Here is a 20,246-nt window from a genome sequence, read left to right on the forward strand (position 1 = left end):
GACTTTCCCGCTTGTCTCTTTTTTAAAATTTTTCTCCTAGCTTTAAACATAAATGTTCCTTCCGCAGAGAGGCCTTGCCTCAGCGCCACCAGTTTACAGCTGCTGCTCGGTCATTTGTCATTGCATCTCACTGTTCATTCTTCAGATGGCACTAATCACAGTCTTCTCATTTCCCTGGCTTTTATTTTTTATTTTTTCCACACTAAAATGTGACCTCTTGAGCAGGAAACTTATATTATTTCTATTGTTTTTTAGTGATTAAAAATTCCTTCAGATGACTTTTTAAAAAATGACATCAGTCAGTTCACATATTTGTTAACAAAACCAGAAACTTTTCTAATGTAATTGGTAAAGTTAGGATTTTTTAAAAATAGCCCTTCACTGGGAACATTAAATAAAAGACTGTTTTCAACAGTGCAGTTTCAACACGCAGATGTTTATAAAGGAAAAAGCTGACATTTTACTATGTTTTCTTGGCCTTTTCTGCAGAGCACAGACAGCCAAAAGTCATCGGAAGACTCTGGGTCCAGAAAAGACTCTTCGTCAGAGGTTTTCAGCGACGCTGCCAAGGAGGGGTGGCTGCACTTCCGACCGCTTGTCACCGATAAGGGCAAGGTAGTGCGTTTTCTGAGCTGCTGTGAGTGAATGAAATGCAGGCCCGAAAAGTAAAGCAAAAAGTCTATATACATAACATGGCAATCTAGAATAAAGACATCATTATTTTTAAAAGATTATCTAATCGTTGATTTAATCTTATACTTATTTCATTCTTTGTATTAATTACCTATGGAATATATTGTCTTGTATTTTGGTAGCATGAAAGAGAAATCGAAGAATTTTTAGAAGAAACCCTGCTTTTATTATTAGATAGTTTATTACCCATAGATTGTCATAGAGTAGTTCTGTAGGGAGTGACACTTCTCTATATTAATAATTTAAAAAATTTTATTTAACTTTTTCCAGTTCTTTTAAATTGCCATTATAATATAATAGTTTCACTTTATTTTATAAATATCGAGTTATATAAATGAATATCACAATGTCAATATATGCCTCAGTAAGATTCCAATATAATGAAAACTTTGCCTTAAAATTTCCTACAATATTTTAGCCTTATTTATAAGAAAATTTTAATATTATCAGAGAGTTTTAAATTTTTAAGAAAACTCACAAACCAGTAGCCACGCCCATTGGCTATAGCTATTGTTGCTTGGCTGTGTACAGTTGGTCAATTTTATTACCATCCAGTTAAACTTTCATCTTTTGTACAAATTGTATTGGGATCTTCTTCTGATGTAGCGTTTGTCATTTGCATGATTTATGACTTCCACTGAAAAGATTTTTCTGGCTGATTTTTTTTTTCTTTTTTTCTATTCCTGTACCATTTTTTAAAATATATATTTAGCTATACTTGTTTGATTATTTTATTTTCCCGGCCAAATTAAAGTTTAGATTTCGCCATCGTACATTTTGGTATGAATATATTACCTAACCTGGTTTGCGCTCCGTGTTTTTTGTGTTTCCTCTCTTGACAAGTTTATATCGACGTAAATCAGACACTTGCTGCATCGGGTGTACATTTATGCACGTTAACAGCGCTGCTCAGTGTGTTTTAACCCTGGCACTAAGATTCAGCCAGGTATTAAGCATTCCTGAACCGTGTCATGTTTTCCAGAGAGTTGGTGGAAGCATTCGGCCATGGAAGCAGATGTATGTTGTACTTCGGGGCCATTCGCTTTACTTGTACAAAGATAAAAGAGAACAGATGACTCCGTCTGAAGAAGAACAACCCATCAGTGTTAATGCTTGCTTAATAGACATCTCGTACAGTGAGACCAAGAGGAAAAATGTGTTCCGACTTACCACGTCAGACTGTGAGTGCCTCTTTCAGGCTGAAGACAGAGACGATATGTTAGCATGGATCAAGGCCATCCAGGAGAGTAGCAACCTGAATGAGGAGGTGCGTGCTCAGAATGATGTTGCTGGAATCAGGACATGTTCGCAACAGTTTTCTCATTCTTTTCTTTCAGAAGACTGAAAGATTTTGATGTATTCTTTTTAAAAATTATAATACGCGTTCACTTTGTAATAGTCACAAGGAAAGCTCAGCTGTACCTATTTTATATTATTTTTTACTTATTGGAAAACCACCTTTACTGAACTAGAAAAGTTGATTATCATGCACTCTGCATAGCTTCTCGGAAGCAGTGAACCACAGATCAAGAGACCTGGGTTGCTAGTCCTGGTCCTTACCTTATGACTGAAAAAGTCCACATCTGTCTCCTTACCTCCAAAACAGGATTGTTGTGTGGCTTAGGTTGTATTGAAGTTGCTTACCAAAATAAATTACTATGTAAATGCAAAGAGATACCAATATGATTTTTTGTTAATGGAATTATGCAAGCAAGAATATAATATAACCGTTGTAATACAATAAATGTTTTGTAAAAAACTTTCATTATTAGAAATCATGTTATAAGCCAGATTTTCTTTTTAATAAGGAATAATGTTTAGGGACTTAGTTTCTTACTTACAACCATCAAGATATTTTACAGCAAGAATTTCATTCAGTAAAGGTAGTTTGTAAGTATAGGTAACTATATTTTAAAGTGCAAATTTAGCAATGATTAACTCTAGCTTTTATTCGAGTACCTTTTTTCTGACACAGTTTTTCTTACACATTGTTCTCATTTCTTGTTCCCATCGTTATGACCAAAAAACCCACACAACTTCCTTTTTCCTTACTTTTCCTGCAGTATGCAAAGACACCTACACTAACTGTAAGGTTACGCAAATTATCTTTTCTAATTTAGTCATTTCCCTTATGTTCAATTCAAATGATGAAAACTTATGTCATACGAAAAACGCCTGTGCTTTTTTCTCTGACAGTTTATGTCCTACCTTGGTTGTGGTTAAAATTAATACCAGTCTATGGGCATGTCGCCTTGAACAAGCCCTAGCCTGTCTGATCTCAGAAGCTAAGCAAGGTCGGGTCTGGTTAGTACTTGGATGGGAGACCACCTAGGAAGACCAGGTGCTGTAAGCATAAAAAATAAAAAATAAAGGATTGTAAGCTGACAAGGTCCTTGCAATATGTGAGGCCAATCAAGGGTTGTCATGCCTAAAAAAAAGATTAACACCAGATCATATCAGTACCACCTTTGTCCTGTAACCACCACTATAAAGAGAGCATCAAACCTGAATTTTTGCAAAGAAACAGTAAGAGTTTGGATATAGATTTCAGCTTTAAATATCACTTGCAGGGAGTTCCTGTTTAAGAAGCACTGTGTTCTGGGCATTTTATTAGGTGGTAGGGTGTCCTTGTTAAAATTCCTTTAGATGATGTCACTGGTGAAACACAGGGCTGTTTTAAGGATTGAATGGGATAGTGCTTAAGAAGAATGCAGCTGTCTGTTAGATAATAAACATTTACTTAATGTCAGCCATTATCATCATCACTATCATTTAATCATGCACTCTGCATAGCTTCTCGGAAGCAGTGAACCACAGATCAAGAGACCTGGGTTGCTAGTCCTGGTCCTTACCTTATGACTGAATAAGTCCAGATCCGTAAATGTAAAGACACAGGTATTTTTCCCCTGTTTTATAGATAAGAAAGTAATCATTTATTGAGCCTGTACCATATGGCAGAGACAAATTAATCTCAGCAACCATATGAACATGTCCTATAATTATTCATCACCATTTTACAAACAAGGAAACTGTGTCATAAAGAGAGGTTAAGTAATTCCCCAAGGTCACATAGCTGATAAGTGTCAGGGCTAGGATTTAAACAAGGCAATCTTATTCTAGATCTGAACAATATGATCTCTCTGCTGGTAAATAGAGTTGATTTGAATTCAAGATTGTGACTTAAAGCTTGTGTTTTTTTGTAAATCATGTTGTTCATTACAATCAAAATGAGACAAGTCAAAATATTTTTTGAAGACACATGTCAATGTATAATTGATTGTAGGAACATATACTTTATAGTAACTCTGAGTTTACCATACATATAGCATATAATAAAAGTTAATCCATTGAGATTTTAAAAAAACAAAAACAAAAACAAAACATAGTTTTGAGCTTTTCTCTTCTGATTATCTGTCACTTCTGACACTAACTGACTCTTAATCTCTCTTCTATAATTTTGAAATGCTGATCTTTCTTTCTGGAATTAGTAATAGAAAAAACTGGCTCTGTTTCCCATTTATTAATTTAAAATGACAGATTAATAAATTTGAACACTTGTTGTAGGGGTACAGAAAATAATCAGAAAACTCAGCAATGAATGAGGCACTTGGAACATTTGTCACAGTAATGATGGGTGGTGATGTTGAACAGAGGTTTTAAAATAATTCGACTGAGAATAAAGTATAGTGTCTGTATTGGATAAGCAAAGTAGGACAATAGAGAGCCTCAAAACAAGTAGGAATTCCTATTTTTGCTTAGCATTAACTTTCTAATTTTACCTTCTATTTATTCTGTAGGACACTGGAGTTACTAACAGGGATCTAATTAGTCGAAGGATAAAAGAATATAACAGTCTGATGAGGTGAGAATCCTAGCATGCCTATAAGTTAATTGGGCTGTAAAATACGTCATTGTTAAGAAATGTTCATTTCTTTTGAGCAGCAAAACTGAACAGTTGCCAAAAACGCCTCGCCAGAGTCTCAGCATCCGGCAGACTTTGCTTGGCACTAAGTCAGAGCCAAAGACACAAAGTCCCCACTCTCCGAAGGAAGACTCAGAAAGGAGACTTCTCAGTAAAGGTACCGATGTTGCTGTTCTCAGACAAATTTAACGGATAAAATGATTTGAAATTGAGATTTTTAAAGGTATTTTTCTGTACCATTTTTGCTCACCTTAGCCCCATGTGAGCTAGCTCGAAGACCACCGTGAGCCAGACCTAGGCCGGGGGGGCCTTTCCTATAAGGTGGGGTCTGAGGTGCCAGTTCTTGTAATAAAGACAAAGCTAAGAGAAGTACAACATGTACATCCACACTAAAGACTCCACGGATCTGATTAATGTAGAGGATCTGGATGCTGTCATTTTGAGATAAATTATGTTGCAAAAATCCCTCATGAAGTTGTCACATTGATTCTATTTTCTTGACCATATTCAAGAAAATCATGGGACAGGTTGTAAAAGGATGAAGAAGCATAATCAATACCCTCTAAATTATATGGAAGGTTAAAAGGAGTGCTACATTAGGAAGAGAATGTGATACAATATTTTTGATAAATATAGGGTAAATTATTTATAGTACGGGATTTATATAAATATTAATAAAGGATTTTTAAAGTCATGATTTAAACTCATTTCCATTTTCTTTCTTTTAATCAAAAGATGACACCAGTCCCCCAAAAGACAAAGGCACATGGAGAAAAGGTATTCCGAGTATTATGAGAAAGCCATTTGAGAAGAAGCCTGCTGCTACAGGAACATTCGGGGTCAGACTGGATGATTGTCCGCCAGCTCATACCAATCGGGTAGGGGACACCAGCCGGCTGGATTTCCTGAAGTCGTTAATTCGGTCGTAGGCCTAAGAGCTCATGCAGCCATTCACACAGAGTACCTGTCAGTTTACTGAACATTTCCCTCTTCCCAGCTGATTTTAATTTCCCTAAGCATTTCTGATCTGTAAGGATGTGTAGAGTAATTTTATCTATATAATGCTTTTTTCTAATATAGTGCCTCTGAAATCGAATAATTATTCAGCCTTTAGGAGTATATCTGAAATGGTCAGTAAGAATTTATTTTCAAATCGTGTGTGTTTTTTGCTTTTAGCATCTTAAAAGGAGGATGGGAACGAGGACCTGATTAAGAAAGAATAATAAGTGTGAATGTGCACACGCGCGCGCGTGTGTGTGTGTTTACAATACTATGTTAGGATTCATATCATGACTTGATTGATGTTACTCTCTCCCTCTTCTTTTTTGACTTTATTTCCTTTCTTCGACTGAACCGTCCCCACACTGTCCTTACTTGCTCGTTTCCTCCTTAGACTGTTAACTTCCTGTCTCCACCTATTTGTTCTCTTCCCTGTCTCAGAAACTTCTTGCTGGTTTTATCGGTTCCCAATTTTGCAGTGTCTACAGTCTTTATTTTCTCTATATCAGATAACAGCAATTTTACATATTACATTGCCTTTTGTATGAAAAGGACCTTTTAGCTATGGTATACATCTGCTAACTAAATATAAACATGGGTACTGTATTAAATAAAATGTTTATTTCTTGTTTTGCAGTATATTCCATTAATAGTTGACATATGTTGCAAATTAGTTGAAGAAAGAGGTCTTGAATATACAGGTATTTATAGAGTTCCTGGAAATAACGCGGCCATCTCAAGTATGCAGGAAGAACTCAATAAGGGAATGGCTGATATCGATATACAAGATGATGTAAGTTGTTTATTTCTGTTTGGATAACTGATCTGCATTTTTTCCTTTGATAGTATTGACTACAAAACTATTGTATTTCTATTTTGCACACCTAGAAATGGCGAGATTTGAATGTGATAAGCAGTTTACTAAAATCCTTCTTCAGAAAACTCCCTGAACCTCTCTTCACAAATGGTGAGTTAACTCCCAGGAAAGGTACCAGGTGGAACAGTTTAAAATTGCATTGCTGGAAAACATAGAATATGAAATTGAAGCAGGAGAAAGTTTTTTTGTCAAAGGCAGTGTATTTTGTTTAGTTCTTAGTAATATACAAGGTATAATGATGTGCTGTTTTTTGTCATTTGGATTTTTTTTCCTTCCTGATAAATATTAATGAAAAATAGAGTTTATTAAAAAGTGTTTAGGCTCAGTAAAATATATATTATCCAGTACATCTTTGTTTGCAGGCAGGTAAAAAATATATTATTGTCGTTCTCAGTCAAAGGTCTTCAGACTTAATACAATGAGTACAATGAGTAGAAAACCATTTTTCAGTCAAGCCAAATATTTGACTTATATAAGACACTGTACTAGATGTGGAGGGCGGGGGGAGAAAAATGAACCGAGTATAAACATAGGAATGGTACCTTCAGAGAATTAACATTTTAGGGAATTTTATTTGAATATTAGGCTTGGAGGATCATTAAAAACTATAGCAATTGTAAAGGCTTAAATTTCAAAGGCTATTTGGGGTCTTACCTACTTTTTTTTATTGTAGTTTGAAATCAAATTTTAAAACTAGATTAAAACTCAACTAAGCAATTTAAAATAAATTTGTTTTATTGTACTTGTTGTCAGATAAATATGCCGACTTTATTGAAGCCAATCGTAAAGAAGATCCTCTAGATCGTCTGAAAACGTTAAAAAGACTAGTAGGTATCATTTTATATTTTTGGAGGTACACCTGAAATTCAGCATCTAAATCCATCATGAAAATAATATGTTTCAGATTCATGATTTGCCTGAACATCATTATGAAACGCTTAAGTTCCTTTCAGCTCATCTGAAGACAGTGGCAGAAAATTCAGAAAAAAATAAGGTATGTAAAGTGCATATGGATATACTTCAGTGACTTTATTTGAAAAGATATGCTTTGTTTCGTGCCAAGTAGTTAAAAATAGGGTTATAATTCAACAAATGCTCTAAAATACATTATATTGGCTGATTAGTTCCTCTAAAGATCACTCTTAAAAGCAAAAGATCCCAAAGCATCAATTGTCACCATTTGTAAAAGACATTTCCTTTTATATGTATCAGCAAGAAAAATGAAAAAGCCAGAAATTTGACTTCTTTTATTTTTCAACTCTATATCAATATTTTGAATATGCAACATTTGCACAATGTAACAGTCAAAATGTACCAAATGGCATGCAGTGAATGAAAACTAACAGACATTTTCTTGTTTTAAGCAGACAAGACCTTTTTTTGGTTTGTTTTGACACCACCACATTACATTCCTCAGACACACCAAAATTTGTTATTCCTTAATATTTTCTAGTTCATGTTCAGTTTTTCCTGATTAATATGCGGACCTTGTCTTTACAGTCATTTGTTTAAATCAGTATCCAAACAAGGTCCACATGTGCATTTGGCTGATGTATTACTGTAGTCGTAACTTTTCATGCTATCCATCAGTCATTGGTGATTTTTGTCTAAATCCATTATGTTGTTAGAGATTGCAAATGATGATTTTTCTGATTCTCAGGTATTCCATCTTAAAATATTTAAACTGAGTCATTTTCATTTCTGGAGAAAAAAAAAAAAAAGGCAGAACACCACAAGCTCAGACATACTGCTGTCACGCCTTTTTCTAAAGGTGGTAATGTCTGCCGAAGGTGGAGAAAAATGCATTGATTCAGGTCTGTTTAGTGGCCTTGCATGTTCTGGAAGGCTTCCTCACATTTATAGTAAGGCTGGATTGTGAGAACATTGTCAGCCCCTTTTAACTGACAATCGAGAAGATTACAAAGATTGTAAGCAGTGTTGTAGTTTCTTTTAAATGCTTAATTTCCTCAATAGTGATAGGGCTATAAAAATGTTTGTGTGGGGGGGTGGAGACAGAGGCAGAGGCAGAGACAGAGAAGAAAGCCAATATCGGTTGATTATACTGTTTTCAGAAGTTCATACATATAGTAAGAGTCAAAAAGTTCTCAATATAATTACAACCGAACGAACTATTTTCTAATTATTTCCGCATTTCCCAAAGTTATAGTACATCATTCATCAGTTTTGCTGGATGTTAGTAGGAGTTGCTGGGGAAATAGTGTTTGATAATCTAGTAATTTAGAAGGCACTGAATTTATGCAAAATGTAACAGATTTCTTTACTGCAGAATTTTTTAGAATCTTTAATATATTAACACTGTGAGTCTTGAATAGAGGATAAGGCATTTCATTCCCCAGACCTATTTGACTACACTTTGTAGAATGCCTTTCAAAAAATACAGAATTTGTTTTAAATAATTAATGAATAAATAATTAAGTAACTAATGAATAAATAAACTATAGATTATGTTACTAGTTTTATACAGTTTAATAAAACTATACACCCACATGATAAATATTACTATATGTAAAAAATAATTCATGCTATCATTCGTCTAAAAACTTAAATGAAACCAGAGACAAGAATCTAGTAAAAATTTTACAAAAGACCTTTGAGATGCTGAACTTCAGTTTTTTTGAACCATGTTTAACCAAACGAGTATAACAATGAGATAGATGACTATACCTTCTAGAGGGAAATTGAGAAACATGTCTTTTGTACCCAGTTTAAGTAAACCCTTTCTAGACTCATATCTCTTTCCACTAAGTCAACTTTCTATGACAATTAATTCAATCACAATTTCTCCTTTTTCTCTGTAGTAAGCCCAGTGTAGTAATGCATGTATTATGAGAGTTAACATATTAGATGCATAACTATTGCTTCAGAATTGGAGGAGAATTGTGGGTTTTCCACTTTGTGCCGTATGCAAAAGGTGTGTGTGCGTACATGCCTCTCATAAAAGAATATAGTATTTTTTTTTTAAGTGTGGCTTTTTGAATTCTGTGGTCATGTTTTACTCCCTTGTAATATTTTCAGGGTTGGTTAAAGTTTTTTAACATTTTAATCAAATCCTGAGTTCAAAATATTACACCAGACACTATAAGACATAAAAAAGGAAAACAAAAATCCGCTCCTTTGATAATCATATAATTAAACAAGGAATACAGATATTATAGGAATGAATATAAGCATGTAATCTTGAGGTGTTCAGATTGGCACACGGGTAAGCAAAGAGCTTTGGATGTTTTGGTTGAAGTAAAAACTGGTCAAAAGGAATATTTCCAGACAATAGATTTTTACATCTTAGGGATTTTTGATATACTACAGGGGCAAATTTGAAAAATCTTATGTACTTTTCAAGCACTTTTTCCATTTTTTAATTTTTGAGGGAAGAAGGTTTTCTAAGTCTTTTGTGAGTTTTTTCCTTTTGATTTTAATATTTTTGTCAGTTAATCCAGCTCTGGTATTAGCTAGTTTTAAACCAAATCAATTGCTTTCAAGCAAAGATTTCTTGAAAAAAATGAATATCAGTTAAGCAGTGTACACATTGTCATTAAATCAGGAAAAGAAGGTATATACAGATTGACTTATGGACGCATTATTTTTTTTATACGCATCAGTCGACCATTCTTCTTTGATTTTTTTTTTTTTCATTGAAAGGGACTTTCAGGAATAAGATGCCAAACATGCAATAGGAATTTAAGCCTGCGTTCTTAAAAAAGATTCTGACATTTTCCAATATTATTTTTCGTTTCAGATGGAACCGAGAAACCTAGCAATAGTGTTCGGCCCAACTCTTGTGAGAACATCTGAAGATAATATGACCCACATGGTCACTCACATGCCAGACCAGTACAAGATTGTAGAGACACTGATCCAGCACGTAAGTTCAGGTTTCACCTCACACCCACCTCCTCAAGGAAATTCTTTTTCCTTCCTTTCTTTTTCTTTCTCTCCTTTCTTTCTCTCTTTCTTTCTTCCTTTCTTTCTTCTCTTTCTTTTTCTTTCTCTCCTTTCTTTCTCTCTTTCTTTCTTCCTTCCTTCCTTTCTTTTTCTTTATCTCTTTCTCTTTCTTTCTTCCTTCCTTCCTTTCTCTCTCTCTCTTTCCTCCCTTCCTTCCCGCCTTCCTTCCTTCCTTCCTTCCTTCCTTCCTTCCTTCCTTCCTTCCTTCCTTCCTTCCTTCCTTTTTCTGTGCTTAAATTCTTTTTCTTGAGCAGCTGATATTTGGTAGGACAGAATTTGGTTATAATTTTCTAAGAAAATTACCTTTTTCTCTATACTATCCTCCAAAATATAGATACACTTAAGAGAGTATTTAATTTCTCTTTTCACCTTTTTTTATTTTAAATTTTAGCATGACTGGTTTTTCACAGAAGACGGTGCTGAAGAACCTCTTGTAAGTATTGTCCGTCAGCATTTGTGCTCTATAATTTTCATTTGGGACGCGAGATCCTGACGCTACAACAATATCAACTTCCTCCTTTGTATGCTCTTGTCCGCTTTGCACCTGGACGCAGGGCCATAGCTCCGCGGCTTCTGATCTAATGAAAATACAAGTATGATGCTCATTTTTTGGTTAACTATATGTAAACAAGGTAAAAAAAAAAAAAAAAGAAATGAAGCCCATGCGCTCCACTCTGTCTTTCACTGAATGTTGTTTGAATTTTAAAGAGGGTATCTTTGAAGAGATGATGAAGAGATCTTTGTTTATTAACCATAGACAACAGTGCAGGAAGAGAACACAGTGGACTCCCAGCCAGTGCCAAACATAGACCATTTACTCACCAACATCGGAAGAACAGGAGTGCCCCCTGGAGATGTATCAGGTAACCCTTGCCTGGGCAGTGTCGATCTAGAGGTTAAAAGCTAAATTCTTAATAACATAAAAAAGCAAATTAAGCATAAGTAACAATTCGCTATGATTTTGTTTCCTTTTCTTCTTTTTTTTTCCTTTCTACTAATAAAAACGTAATCTTCCTTTTCTGATTGATCTTAATTATCTTCCAGTGACTATAATGCCATTGGCAGTGCATGGAGTTGTAATGCTTGTCAGAATGGAAATATGAGGGAAACAAGCATGCGAACCACTGTTTTGTTCTTTTTTTTTTCTTTTTAATTCACAGTTTCCATGTAATAGTCATCACAAGGTAAAACAGATATACGCTACTGAATATGTGGTTGCTGTGATGGCAGAAAGTAAGATGTAGACTGTCTGAGTAGTTCTTATTCCTGAGCTAGGCGTTCTGTTTAAAAGCAGCAGATGAAATACGTTAAACTGCTCACGGGCACCATTTTTATAAATACGGTATATTATTTGTCACTGTAGATGTCACAGCACAAGTCAACCTGACATTTTCTTCTGTTTTCTCTTGCCACCCTAACGCCTGGTTAAGTATGACTTCTAAGAGGCTCTTTCGGTGAAACTTTTCTCCTGCCAAACTGTTGCACTAATCCAGCATGTTGTTTTACACGATGTTCTCCCTTTGTCTCTAGCTCTTGTTCTAGTCCTAAAGGGTTTTTTCAGCTCTCACTGACACAGGCAAATGTATACTGATGTTGAACAGGCGAAGTGGGAGGAGTCTATCACACGGTCATGTCGCTAGTGGATTCCGTGGTGTCCCTGATGGACAGCTGGAACTGTAGGAAGAAGGAGGATTGCTGTCCACACTGTAGCTGCCTGGTCTGCAGAAACCCCCGGTTCTTGTAAATGCAAAACATCGTTGATCTGTGGTGTACATTTTCTCTTGAGATTATTGTAAACAGATCAATACTACTTTCTTAAAAGTTTTTCTGCTGTTTCTTGTTATTTCTGAAGCAGACCGTGAGGAGAAATAGCATGGTATGGTCTACAGTTCTTAAAGTCATAAGCATTTAGCCATGTGTGAAAAGGGGCGTGGCACGGGGCTCAGCTCATTAATTTTGAAAATCGATTTCCCTAAAGTTGCGAGATAAAATTTTCAAAATTGAGATTATCTGGAATAGTGCTAGCCCCTTCCTACCCTCTTTGTAATTGTATAATCTGAGTTTTTGCCAGACAGTAAAATTATGGTCTCCATTTTTCCATTTCCATAATAGCATTTGTTAATAGAGAATTACAAAACTGGTAGCGATTTAACCAAAGTAGTCAAAAAGATCCCTGACTGCACAGATATGAAACTGGGGTCTAAAGCACAAATATCAGTGTTATTTAATATAAAACCAAAGTGACCTGGAAACGGGGTTATCCTGATGCATCCATACGCATATAGTATATGCTTATAAAATTTAAGTTTGACAGTCTGACAAAAATCAACGTAAATACACCGAGTGTCTCAATTTGTAGCTAAGGCAGCCAGCAGTCTTAAAAGTTCTACATTGTGTATCAGTTTCAGATACAGGATGTGGTACATAATACAATTCTTAAAAAGGTCTTCAAGCTTCTTTATTGCTAGATTTAATATTTAGAAAATTTAATAAACACTAGTATTTCTGTTTTTGTTTAGTACAGGGCTCCTTTGCCATTCCTATCATTGAGCTGATTCTGCCTACAATTCACAGCATCCTTTCATGGCGGTGGCTTTCTGTGGTGCAGCTTGCATCTTTGTGAGCTCTGACTATCCACTGTGTCCTATTGTTTGTTTGAGTTTTGCTTTCCCATTTTGTTCTGTGCCTGTCTTTTCCATAAGTTTTGCAATGTTCGTTGAAAGAGGTAAAGATGGACTAATACTGACCACGTTTTATTTAACTTCTCACAGATTCAGCTACTAGTGACTCAACAAAATCTAAGGTAAATGCTTTCATACAACTTTGAAGTATTTTAGGGGGGAATTGCTTTTTGGCCAATGATGATTAGTGTACAATTGCATCCCTTTACATTAGTATACAGCGGTCTTTCATTGACCTCATGCTATCTGACTTTTGTGATTTTGTTGTTAACCTTGGGATAACTGAAGACATTATCAACCTGACTACCTAGGTCAGGTCCCTGAAGTCCAGCCTGGCCGAACTAATGGAAGACCAAAGTCTCACAAGGGGGAAACAAATCTTAAAGTAAAATATGATGGAAGAATACTGGATTGTGAATTGGAACGTTGGGTTTTTCTCAGCATAGTTTAGCATAATACAAAGAAATAGGCCCTTTTTTCCCCTTCATTCTTTAATGTGAAAAACTTCTAACACATACAGAGTGGAGAGACCAGTGTGATGAGCCTCCATATCCCCATTATCCATTCTCAACGATTAACACACGGCCAAGCTCGTTTTATTCTCACTCCACCCACTTTCCACCTCCTGAGACTATTTTGAGGCAAATCCCAAATATCACATCGTTATATCTGTAAATATGTCAGTAGTAATATATACTTTTCTTATTATTTATTTTTATAGAAAATGTATATTTTATTTCAGCGAAATTACTACTTTGTTTCATAATCAATATTTTTTTTAGCATGATTTGTGTTCCACTGACAACACCACAAAATTACATAGCGTTTTGAGTGGTTTTTAGGAAATTCTTATAGTTCTTAGAATTTTTTTTATTAAATCAATTTGTCCAAACTTTGTCCTGCTGAGAGAGTAACAACTAATTGGCAATAAGTTTCTAAAAATATGTTATATTTGGAATGAGACATTAATTTTACATATAAATTTTAAATATCGTAATGGGGCTATGTGTGATTAAATTATAGTTCTTGTAGAAAACAAAATATTTTAATTATATCATCATTCACTATCACTTATGTTGGATTTTCACCACTTTTTTTTTGCCCCAGCTTTTTATTTTGGATAATTTTAAACCTATAGAAATGTTACTAGAATAATAGTTAGCACTCAAACCTTTACCTTAGATCACTCGGTTGGTAAATCTTGATATATGTAATTTTTCTTTCTGAATCATTTGAAAGTTACTTATAGACATGATAACTTATAGAAATGCTTCAGCTGGTGTCTCCTAAAACAAGGTCATTTTTCTACATAATCATAGTATAATTATCATACATAGTCACGAGTACGATACATTATTATTTCTAATGTACAGAATTTACACAAATTTCCCCAGTTGTCCCAAAAATATTCTTATTTTTCATTCCCCTGTACAGGATACAATAAAAGATTACTCCTTCCACTTAATCATCATGACTCTTGAGACTTCTTTAATCTAGAACAATTTCCCATCGTTTTTTTGCCAGAAGATAAGATTTTAGATTTCTATTTTGATTTTAGATTTCAGACCTGTTTGAATTTCGTCCGTCCCGCTTACCAGATGCATATTTCTTAACCTGTTGTTTGTTATAGCCATGTCTTCATGTTGTTAATTCTGGTGGTATTTATACCATGCCTGTAATGTAATGGATATCCGGATGGTATAACTCTTCGTAACAGCTTCTCAGTGGTAAAATAAGTAGAGTCATCTGCCCCAACACATACATGATCACAGAGTCTTAAGATTTTAAAGGGAACCCGAGGACACTTTAATGATAATATAATCTAATTTCATCTCACTTAATGAAATTGGACGTTAAAAAGCGAATCACTTGCTCAGTATCAGACACAGCAGCCTAGAAGGAACGGGCTAGAGAACCGTCAGGTCTCCAAATCCAGAGCCCTGTCCCAGCCGTTTACCCCGCAGTCCTCAGCAGAGTCTATTAAAATGTGAATAATCATTAAGTATGTACTGGATAATTATGAAGTTCCTTATTATCAGAAACAAAGTTCTAGTCTGTGAGTTCATTTTGGTGAATTCTTTTTAATATGACAGCCTCGATTTTTTATTTTCCAAGACTTCAGCATAGTCGTTTTAGCTCGTGATTTTTTGCTTTAGATTTTTATGACAATAGAGAGATAGATACACTTTCTGCTTCTATGACTCGGCATGCTTCATGCCTGCCCACTCGTCTTAAGTGACATGTGGTAAACCAGCAAGTGTTATCCACCCCTCCCGCCACCATTTACTTCGCGCAGAGGTGTTACGGACAAATTAATTGAATAGTTGTCATCAGGAACCTGGGGCACAAAGCTGACAAAGCCAGTAGCCTGCACGACAATTTTTCCAACAACAATGCACTAAAGTGTTTCTGTGGTAAGCACTTCAGATCCATAATCAGCCTTATGTTATTTGAAGTTTTTGTTTTTGTTGTTATCTTGAGATAAATGAAGACATTGCCGACCTGATCTAGCTAAGACAGGTCCCTGAAGCCCAGCCCGCTGAACTAACGGATGACCAGAGGGCTCCCTTGTCTTAACAAGCTGATCGGATACAGCACCTCTATCATGTGGGGTCGATAGTCAGAAAATTGAAGTCAGCCACAGGATTTTAGTAACCTGTGTCAGAATACTATGTTCAACTGTGTTGGAATACTTTTATACTAACTACGTTCACATGGAAACCTGAGGACTGACCTTTGCAGCATCAGGGGAAGTCAGCATGTACTGGGGAATCAGTGAGAACAGGAGAGCCCGCTGGCCCTAGGCACAAACTATTTCTTTCAAAGATAAATGTATATGAGCTGTGACTTGGCAGGTAAATAACACCTTATGACGTGCCAGTACATACCACCAGGCAAGAAATGGGACTAGTTAAACAAAAAGTGAAATTTATCTTAAATTATCTTTATGTATAGATACATCGAAATTTGTCTTAAAAGGAGGTATAAAAAACGAGTTACATTCTGTTAGTGCTTCTAGAGCTTCAGCAGAGGTAATTCAGTAAAAAAATAGTTGGGGAAAAAGCTTTTCAGAAAATGAACTCGGTAATGTTCTTATTCTCAGAGTCTCCTTTCTGATTGCTCCTCAGGGTTCTTGGGGACCCGGAAAAGAACAATACAGCAGGGAAATGCTCGTGTCCTCCATCTTCGCAGCCGCGAGCCGCAAGAGGAAGAAGCCAAAAGAAAAAGCACAGCCTAGCAGCTCGGAAGACGAACTGGACAATGTGTTTTTTAAGAAAGAAAATGCAGAACAGCGTCACAGTGAGACTAAAGAAGAAACCAAAAAGGAGAGTGAGGCATTGGGCAGAAAACAAAGGGCCGTCCTTTCCAAAGAAAACAACGCTAAGAAAGACGGCAGAGCAGCGAGAGATGAAAAGGCATCCGATCGGAAGGAGAGTGCGCCGTCTGAAGAACACTCACCCCCGCACGGTTCCAGACCCAACAAGTCGCCCACGCCAAGCGGCCGCTTCGCCATCCTGAAGGACAGTCCCGGATCCCTCGCGACACAGAAGTCGTCCCACTTTGAAGAGACAGGGTCGGACTCCGGCACTTTGCTAAGCACTTCGTCCCAGGCTTCTCTGGCCAGGTTCTCCACTAAGAAATCCATCAGCCCGGAAACCAGACACGGTGAGTTTTTGGCCAATGTCAGCACCATCACCTCAGATTATTCAACCACGTCGTCTGCCACCTACTTGACCAGCCTTGACTCCAGCCGGCTCAGCCCCGAGGTGCAGTCCGTTGCAGAGAGTAAGGGAGACGAAGCCGACGACGAGAGAAGCGAACTGATCAGCGAGGGGCGGCCTGTGGAGACCGACAGTGAGAATGATTTTCCTGTTTTTCCTGCCGCCTTGACATCGGAGAGGTTTTTCCGGGGAAAACTGCAAGAGGTTACTAAGACGAGCCGGAGAAATTCGGAGGGAAGCGAAGTGAGTTGCACCGAGGGCAGTTTAACACCCAGTTTAGATAGTCGGAGACAGCTCTTCAGTTCCCATAAGCTGATCGAATGTGATACGCTCTCCAGGAAAAAATCGGCCAGGTTCAAGTCAGACAGCGGAAGTCTGGGAGAGGCCAAGAATGAGAAAGAAACGCCCTCCATAACGAAAGTGTTTGATGTCATGAAAAAGGGAAAGTCAACAGGGAGTCTGCTAGCACCGACCAGAAGTGAATCAGAAAAACAGGAACCCACTTGGAAAACGAAAATAGCAGATCGGTTAAAACTGAGGCCCAGAGCGCCGGCAGATGACATGTTTGGAGTAGGAAATCACAAAACGAATCCTGAGACCGCCAAGAGGAAAAACATCAAACGTCGACATACACTTGGCGGGCACAGGGATGCTACTGAAATCAGTGTTCTGAATTTTTGGAAAGCACACGAGCACGGTGGGGAGAGAGAATCTGAACTTTCGGCCGTGTCCCGCTTAAAGCCGAAATGCTCGGCCCAGGACCTGTCGATCTCAGACTGGCTTGCAAGGGAACGCTTCCGGACCAGTACGTCTGACCTTAGAGGAGAAACGGGAGGCTCCCAGCCGGACAGTACTAGCACATTAGAGGTTTCCATCATGGACACACCTGCGTCTTTTCAGTCCGATGCAGGTGGTTCTCACAGTGCCCTGGCTTCAGCTGACAGGCCCCTTCTGTCCATACCGCCACAGTCACCCGACCAAATAAATGGAGAAAGCTGCCAGAACATGAGCCAGAATGCTAGTCCCGCAGCTAATGCCCAACCTCGTAAACTGTCTGAATCCCCAGGCAATAAAGCAGAGCTTCATCCCTGTCTTTAAACTGGGGGCTACGTCCACTCTAGCAAATAAAAAGCTACTGTCACAGGTTTCAGTAACTCTGTAAGTATGTTCTTGTACCAGAATCGTTATTATGCAGCCTTCGTTTGGGCTGGTTTCATCATTTTGCGCTGTGAAATGGCTTTACAGTGCATTGCTGCAGCCAGAAGAAGATACACACACACACACACACACACACACACACACACACACACACTTAAACATATATTGGATAGTTGTATACAAATGAGTAAGGTATTTGTTGCAACTTACTACATAGTGGATACACAAGGTAACTGAAGAAAATAGCTGGCATTCGTGTGCAGCAAATCTGTTCTTTGGTTTCATCACTAACAAAAGTGCCTCATCATAAAAATCCATTTGGTTCTTAGGGTGCCATATTGTTAAAATTAGATAACTTGCATTGAATAAATGAATGCATTTTATTGGTAACAAGTTTCATTACATGTACCAGTTTTAACACAGGTGGATACGGAACTTCCATTCTTTAGTCATTCCAGGTGGATCTCTGAGTTTTATATTCAAACTTTTAATACAGTTTTTGAGTTTTGCGTGACTTGAATTTTTAATCTTTCTGTAAAATAAGTAACTTAAATGAACATATTATATGTGTATCTTTTCTTCAGATACCAGATTTGATATAAATGTTGTAACATAGACGTGTAGATAGTGACCTGGATGGAACTGGCTTCTTTATCAAGAAGAATATAATTCTGCATGAGGACTTAATGAATTCAAACTCGTGTCATGCCTGTGTGCATACCCAATTAAACACTGGAAATAAAAATTGTTTTGCTGAACTCTGCATGGCTTCAAACTTATTCTACTACATTTTAAAATGTCATCTATCGATAACCGCCTTAATTGGTCCTGACTTTTAAAAATTACCCCACTCTTTATATATTCTGTCTCTGCTCTTTCTCGCTGCGGCTGGCAGGGATGTCTCATATATGTTCACATTGTCCTGCCCTCAGTCCTAGACACAGATGATACTGAAGTTTTCTAGCTAAAGGAGTACGGTGGTCCCTCCTTACCCACAGAGGGTGCGTCCCAGTGGATAGTCCCAAATCCTAATTAGCTTCTTCAGCTCTGCCGGAAGTGTGGCGGCAGCTGCTTCTTGGGCAGATGCGGCCTCTCCAGTAATTTTTATATGTTTCAGTCCAAACTGATTCCTGAATCTATAACCATGTCTTACTTGCAGTGTAAATGGCTTGGTGTCACTTGTTTCAGGGGGCCCCCTTGCTGAAGTCTTCATACGGGCTCAGCGCTTTCTGGTATAACATGTTACGGTCTGTTGGAACACGTTTTCTGTTCACGTCTTCCACCCACAAATGTGATGACTTTCCATCTTAACAGCCCTTACCACAATGTGGCCATAACTTTTGCAGTTCGAGGTGTAACGGCAAAACTAGCATGAATTTCCCTTCTTCGCAGCTTCACGGATAGCGATGTGTTCTTAACGTAGATCTTAGCAACCTCAGTGTACGATGTTTTTTCTTTTACTAAGACGAGAACTTGAGTCTTTTCACTTTAAAGGAAACACTTAACAGCTTCTCTTCAGCATCCGTATTGCCGGCATCACTCCTCTTGCGCTTTGGGGACATTAATAAGTAGAATAAGGCGACTTAAGCAATGACGCTGTGATACCGAGACAATCTAATAACCGAGATGGCTACTAAGTGACTAACCGGCTAAAGGCGAAGTCGCTGGACAAAGGGGCGATTCATGTCCTAGGCAGGACGGAGCAGAACAGTGTTAGAATTCATCACGGTACAAAGAACCGTGAGCAACTTAATTAATTTTCTGAATTTTCTATTTAATAGTTTCAGACTTTGGTTGACAGTAACTGGAACCGATCTGGGCGCCAGCTACTGTACAGGATATTTTTACCTTTTCTTAGAGACAACTGAGTGAAAAGAACATGAATTTGGTAGTCAAACCAGCTCTGTACTTTCTAGATACGTAAGCTTAGATACATTTTCTAACTCCTCCGAATTTATTCCCTTCTGTAAACAATGACAATAGTATCTATTTTAGGGGTTTTAGATTTAAATGAGGTACTGTTTATTCCAAACAAGTAGTGTGTTTGCCACACACTATTCGCAAAACATGACAAAGCTATAGCTGGAAATAATGGGTACTTAAAATCTTGGAATGTTAGGACTGAGAGGACCTTAAAAATGATCAAATCCAGCGGTTCTTAACCCTGTCAGACCTAATATTCTCTATCTATAAAAATTAATTTTTTTCTTGCTATTTTGAAATGAGATTCA

The 20,246-nt window shown here is 37.2% G+C and overlaps 1 protein-coding gene across 6 annotated transcripts in view; it reads left to right on the forward strand.

The window, feature by feature from the left end:
* ARHGAP21 (Rho GTPase activating protein 21) overlaps nt 1–18,773 on the forward strand; it is a 114,736-nt gene extending 95,963 nt beyond the window's left edge. For 3 of the 6 annotated variants that reach the window (XM_036228116.1, XM_036228113.1, XM_036228112.1), the window contains 14 exons: nt 490–615; nt 1,676–1,960; nt 4,491–4,555; nt 4,633–4,772; nt 5,351–5,493; nt 6,252–6,407; nt 6,503–6,581; nt 7,245–7,318; nt 7,396–7,485; nt 10,249–10,374; nt 10,846–10,887; nt 11,212–11,317; nt 13,226–13,257; nt 16,264–17,955. In XM_036228116.1, coding sequence (XP_036084009.1) covers nt 490–615; nt 1,676–1,960; nt 4,491–4,555; nt 4,633–4,772; nt 5,351–5,493; nt 6,252–6,407; nt 6,503–6,581; nt 7,245–7,318; nt 7,396–7,485; nt 10,249–10,374; nt 10,846–10,887; nt 11,212–11,317; nt 13,226–13,257; nt 16,264–17,955 — 3,156 coding nt within the window. Of the gene's footprint in view, nt 1–489; nt 616–1,675; nt 1,961–4,490; nt 4,556–4,632; nt 4,773–5,350; nt 5,494–6,251; nt 6,408–6,502; nt 6,582–7,244; nt 7,319–7,395; nt 7,486–10,248; nt 10,375–10,845; nt 10,888–11,211; nt 11,318–13,225; nt 13,258–16,263 lie in introns of all 6 variants that reach the window. The other 3 variants (XM_036228115.1, XM_036228117.1, XM_036228114.1) reach the window with 2 other exon arrangements.
* Nucleotides 18,774–20,246: the final 1,473 nt, after the last annotated feature.

Source organism: Rousettus aegyptiacus, unplaced genomic scaffold (assembly GCF_014176215.1).
Source record: "Rousettus aegyptiacus isolate mRouAeg1 unplaced genomic scaffold, mRouAeg1.p scaffold_m13_p_10, whole genome shotgun sequence".
Taxonomy (NCBI): domain Eukaryota; kingdom Metazoa; phylum Chordata; class Mammalia; order Chiroptera; family Pteropodidae; genus Rousettus; species Rousettus aegyptiacus.